The 5732-nt window shown below is 47.7% G+C and overlaps 1 protein-coding gene across 1 annotated transcript; it reads left to right on the forward strand.

The window, feature by feature from the left end:
* Window positions 1-4313: 4313 nt before the first annotated feature.
* Window positions 4314-5426, forward strand: LOC127321147 (protein ACCELERATED CELL DEATH 6-like). Its single transcript, XM_051350174.1, has 2 exons — window positions 4314-4748; window positions 4839-5426. The coding sequence occupies exons 1-2, from the start codon at window positions 4314-4316 to the stop codon at window positions 5424-5426; spliced, it is 1023 nt and encodes a 340-aa protein (XP_051206134.1).
* The last annotated feature ends 306 nt before the right edge of the window (window positions 5427-5732 follow it).

The following is a 5732-nucleotide window of genomic DNA, read 5'->3' on the forward strand; positions in this document are numbered from 1 at the left end:
CCCCTCATTATATAGGTGGATCCCCAAGTGTTGGTGTCCAAGTCTTCGAATAAGACCCGAACCAAAAACCTTCCATAAGAGGGGGAAACCTAGCCCAACTAAAGGTGGGTTTTCCACCTCCCATGTGGGGGGTGGCCGGCCCCCTATGGTGGAGTCCACTTGGGACTCCACCCCATCTAGGGCTGGCCGGCCATGGAGGTGGAGTCCCATGTGGACTACACCTTCCTTGGTGGTTTCTTCCGGACTTTTCTAGAACCTTCTAGAACCTTCCATAGAACCTTCCGCGACATTTTAATTCACATAAAATGACATCCTATATATGAATCTTATTCTCCGGACCATTCCGGAACTCCTCGTGATGTCCGGGATCTCATCCGGGACTCCGAACAAATATTCGAACTCCATTCCATATTCAAGTACTACCATTTCAACATCCAACTTTAAGTGTGTCACCCTAGGTTCGAGAACTATGCGGACATGGTTGAGTACTCACTCCGACCAATAACCAATAGCGGGATCTGGAGATCCATAATGGCTCCCACATATTCAACGATGACTTTAGTGATCGAATGAACCATTCACATACATTACCAATTCCCTTTGTCTCGCGATATTTTACTTGTCCGAGGTTTGATCTTCGGTATCACTCTATACCTTGTTCAACCTCGTCTCCTGACAAGTACTCTTTACTCGTACCGTGGTATGTGGTCTCTTATGAACTCATTCATATGCTTGCAAGACATTAGACGACATTCCACCGAGAGGGCCCAGAGTATATCTATCCGTCATCGGGATGGACAAATCCCACTGTTGATCCATATGCCTCAACTCATACTTTCCGGATACTTAATCCCACCTTTATAACCACCCATTTACGCAGTGGCGTTTGGTGTAATCAAAGTACCTTTCCGATATAAGTGATTTACATGATCTCATGGTCATAAGGACTAGGTAACTATGTATCGAAAGCTTATAGCAAATAACTTAATGACGAGATCTTATGCTACGCTTAATTGGGTGTGTCCATTACATCATTCATACAATGATATAACCTTGTTATTAATAACATCCAATGTTCATGATTGTGAAACTAATCATCCATTAATCAACAAGCTAGTTAAGAGGCATACTAGGGACTCTTTGTTGTCTACATATCACACATGTACTAATGTTTCGGTTAATACAATTATAGCATGATATATAAACATTTATCATAAACATAAAGATATAAATAATAACCACTTTATTATTGCCTCTAGGGCATATCTCCTTCATACACCACCGCCGGGGACCCTCCACGCCCGTCCTTCCCGGACCCGCCGCCCGCACGCTTCGCCGCGCCGTCCGCTGGTCGCGCGGAGTACCCCGCCCAGGGCGCCACCGGCCTCGCTCCCCCACGCTACGCCAAGCTGGAATTCGCCACGTATTATGGCGTCGAGGACCCCCTCAACTGGCTCAATCAGTGCGAGCAGTTCTTCCGGGGACAGCGTACCCTGGCTTCGGACCGGACTTGGCTCGCCTCGTACCACCTCCGCGGCGCCGCCCAGACATGGTATTACTCCCTCGAGCAGGACGAGGGCGGCATGCCCCCATGGGACCGCTTCCGTGAGCTCTGCCTTCTACGCTTCGGCCCCCCGATTCGCGGAAGTCGCTTGGCGGAACTCGGGCGTTTGGCCTTCACCACCACGGTACATGACTTCGCCGACCGCTTCCAGGCCCTCGCATGCCATGCGCCCGGGGTGACGGGGCAGCAGCGCGCCGAGCTCTTCATTGGCGGACTGCCGGACCACATTCGCGTCGACGTGGAGATGCGGGATCCCCAGGACCTGCAGTCGGCCATGTACTACACTCGCGCCTTCGAGCAGCGCGCGCGGGCCATGCAGCAGGCCTTCCCGGTCAGCGACATTCGGCCAGCCGCCCGCCCTCCACCGACACCACCAGGCCAGGCGCTCACGGCCGTGACTCATGCGGGGCACTCCGATCCAGCCGCGACGCGGCCTTTCCGTCGGCTGACCACGGCCGAACAACTTGAGCGCCGTCGTAAAGGGTTGTGCTTCAACTGCGACGAGCTCTATGTACCGGGCCACGTTTGTCCACGCATGTTCTACTTGGAGACCGTAGACGACGTTGCGGCTGATGTTGTCACAGCTGGGCTGGCTGACGCGGCCGTCTCCAAGGCCGACGCCGTTCCGGGATGAGTTCCGCCAGCAGTTTCCAGCTATCCAGCTCGAGGACGAGCTGTTTGAGAAGGCGGGGAGAAATGTTATGAACGGTTTATCTTATAGCAGGAAGAAGCCCATTAGTGGGCTTAAATTAGGGGCTTAGCCCATTTATCTTTAGGTTATTAGCCTATTTATATCCCTGTAATAGCTATGTGAAAGGGCAAGCAATAAACAGATCTTATAGATCGTTATTGCCGACTCCTTGAGGAGTTGGTCTTCCCTGCCCTAGCCGCCGCTTCTTCCCTTGCGCCGCCTTCCTACAACCTCGCGACGGCGGCCAGCCGCCGGCGCCGCCTTCCTCTCCCTCGTCCAGCACACTTCCACCCCTACAATCTACGTAACCGGCCTGGTAGGATCACAGATCTTACCACTTTTTCTTTTGCTGAGCTATATATAATTGGGTGTTTGTAACAATCATATTTGTACTTATTCTGTTAAATAATAACTATTAGTCACCTCTTGACTTTCTAGATTGATTAGTTTACACCAAGATTTTGTTTGATGAAATTTGCAGTCCACGTTCATACTTCATAGCTCAAACATACTCTACTTAGAATGTCTAACATCAGTACTTTTTCTGGATTATCGCATCAAAATGTGCTATGATTGTTTAAAGTTATCGTGTCATTATTTTTTTGTTAACTAATGTTTTCCTTCTAAATTATTTGCCCAATGTCCTAAAAAAATGTTTAGAAACAATTAACCCGTATCAACGCATATGCAAATTTTCTATCTAACTAATAAATAGTTGCGGGTGAAGACCATCCTGCCTGAGGTAGAGCGGCGCACGAGGGACTCGAGCTGGGCAACGCACAGTGAAGGCCACCAGGATCTCGATATAGGGCTACACGGTGCAAGCCGTTGGTGCCCTGAGCCAGGATAGAGCGTTGTGCATACTGACAAGTCCTCGAGATAGCACAAGGTGTGGGGACGGATCTTCGAACGAGATGGTTTGTAGGGGAATTCGAGGAAGGGGGAGGTAGTGCGGCACGATGTCGTTGGTGAGCAGGAAAAGGGGCAGAGCCATAGTGGCAAAAGTGTTGTGGCACGCGTGACTAAGAAGCAGACGAAGAATCTGTAGCAACGCACGGGCAATTTTCCTAGTAACATCTAATGTATCTTCTGATTTTTGTGTGTGATATCTTCATTATATTAAGTTAGTCAAATTAACAACCTACTAGAGCTAAGCGTGGTACTAATAATCTGATATGAAAGGAGAATGATTTTTGATATTTTCTAAGCTCTTAAAATATAGGACAAGCCATAACAGACAGACACCAACAGATGCACCTAGAAGGACAGCCCAACCTCCATAAAACCCAATCGAGATGTCAATAGAATAGTTATCTGATTATACCAAAAGAATGGAAGTCCTTTCCCCGCAATCCGAATGCCATAATCCCGTAACATTGTTAGACATCTTAACACTGTTATTAGCTGACTATCGCAACGGGTCCTATCGAGTGTACCATGTTGCTTTGGGAAATGATCGGAAATAATGTTACGAGATCATAACAAAATGAAACAGTGTCATGAGGAACTAGACACTATAGATATAGTAGAAGCGGGACTTGGCGTGACAATTTCAGAAATTCGTTCCTGATTGGGCTTGAACTCTGGTCATTGGGGGGCACCACTGCGACCCCAACCACTGGGCTAAGCCCACGTCGTCAAAATGAATCCGTGTCTAGGAGGAACTAGACACTTTTTGATATAGTAGAAGCAGGACTTGACATGATAATTCCAAAATTCGTTCCTGACATGAATCGAACTCCGGTCGTTGGGATGCGCCACTACAACCCCAACCACTGGGCTAAGCCCAAGTCGTCTACAAGATCATGAAAATCTTACTTATGTATGTCTCTCGTAAATTTTTAAGTTAACCCTATGGATGATGATCCAATAGGCCATGCATTATATATGGGAAATAGTCCCTATCACTCACGTGTCTATTATTCTATTATTATCGTACATGTAGGAATGACAGATAATCTACTGGAATGGAACAAGAAGCTCAGCAAACAAGGAGAAAAAACCAAGGGACGTACGCCCATTCATTTTGCGTCGTTGCGTGGGGTGTGGGTTCCGGTCATGTCACTGCTAAACTCTGACAAATCTCTAGTATACCAGTCTGACAACGATGGATCATTCCCCATACACATGGCAGTTACTACAAGGCAGTTGTACCTGGTCCTTGGTTTGCTTAAGAAGTGCCCTGATTGTGCCCAGCTAGGAGACGCTAGAGGCAGGACATTCTTCCATATAGCTACCCAACAAGGCTCCACGGTGCTAGTCTTTTTGGTTTTGTCACTTTTACGAGAAAAACCAAGGTTTGCATCAATCATAAATATGCAGGATAATGATGGCAACACTGGGCTACACCTTACTGTCCTAGCCAGGTCGTTGCATACTTTTCTATTTATGTTGTGGGATAAGGATGTTATGTTGAATTTATCAAATTGCGAGGGGAAAACTGCGTTTGATCTTGCACAGAGCAACATACCCATGGGTGTTACTTTTGGACTGGTATGTAATTTCTACTTGTTTTCTAGGATATATGTATGTGCGTGTATACATATAATGCATATGATTATATTCAAATGTCTTGTATTGTAGGATCCGAGTCATAGCATATACTCTCTGCTGATGGTGGCCGGTGCTCGATATGGTGCTCACAGTGAAATCCATGACCCTGTAGTACTAGATAAGGAGAAGGAAGAAAAGAATATCATGGACTCCACACCAACCATTAGCATTGTATCAGCGCTACTCGTGACGGTCACATTCGCAGCATCTTTTACTGTACCCGGTGGGTACCGCGCCGATGATGACCCTGTGTCGAGCCACCAAACCGCTGGCACCCCGGTGCTCGCCGCCACGTACTCTTTCCAGGCCTTCATTATCGCCAACAACCTAGCACTACTATGCTCCTCCATGGCCACCATCAGCCTCATGTACGCTGGGATCACCACGTTCGACATCGGAACACGGAAGTGTGCTTTCGTCTTCTCTATCTTCTTCCTCAACAGCTCGGCCCGGAGCCTGGCTGTTGCGTTCGCCTTCGGCATGTACGCGGCGCTTGCACCGGTCGCCCACGCAGCTGCCGTCGGCACATGGCTAATCCCGACTGCCTCGTTGCTTGACGTTGTTTGGTTCGTGTGTGCGTTCATGATCCGTGGTTGTGTTCATATGCCCACTCCTTAGGGCACTCTGGCCGTACGCAATAATCGCAGGTTTCCTAGCGTATTCAAAGATTTTCCACACAATCAACTGAGTCTTGCGTAACTATCTTTATCCTTGAGCGTCTGTACGCTACTTTTATGTTTGGTAGCTGGGCCTCAGTGTTTGAACTTTGTTGTGGTGTGGGTTGTGTCAGACTTTCCTTTTGGCTTTGTTTGTTAAAAATCAGGCTCATCTTGAGCCTTCCTTCTAAAAGTATCTTTATCCTCAATGAAACCTAATTGTACTACTGCACTTCGTGTGTCACTTGAGTTGAAAGTGTCTGAAATT

Source organism: Lolium perenne, chromosome 3, assembly GCF_019359855.2.
Source record: "Lolium perenne isolate Kyuss_39 chromosome 3, Kyuss_2.0, whole genome shotgun sequence".
In the NCBI taxonomy this organism is placed as follows: Eukaryota; Viridiplantae; Streptophyta; class Magnoliopsida; order Poales; family Poaceae; genus Lolium; species Lolium perenne.

Excerpts from the sequence above, each read along its gene's own strand:
- LOC127321147 (XM_051350174.1), top strand. The coding sequence starts at position 4,314 with ATGTCACTGCTAAACTCTGACAAATCTCTAGTATACCAGTCTGACAAC. Across the intron at positions 4,749-4,838 it reads TGGGTGTTACTTTTGGACTG|GATCCGAGTCATAGCATATA; the intron begins GTATGTAATTTC and ends CTTGTATTGTAG.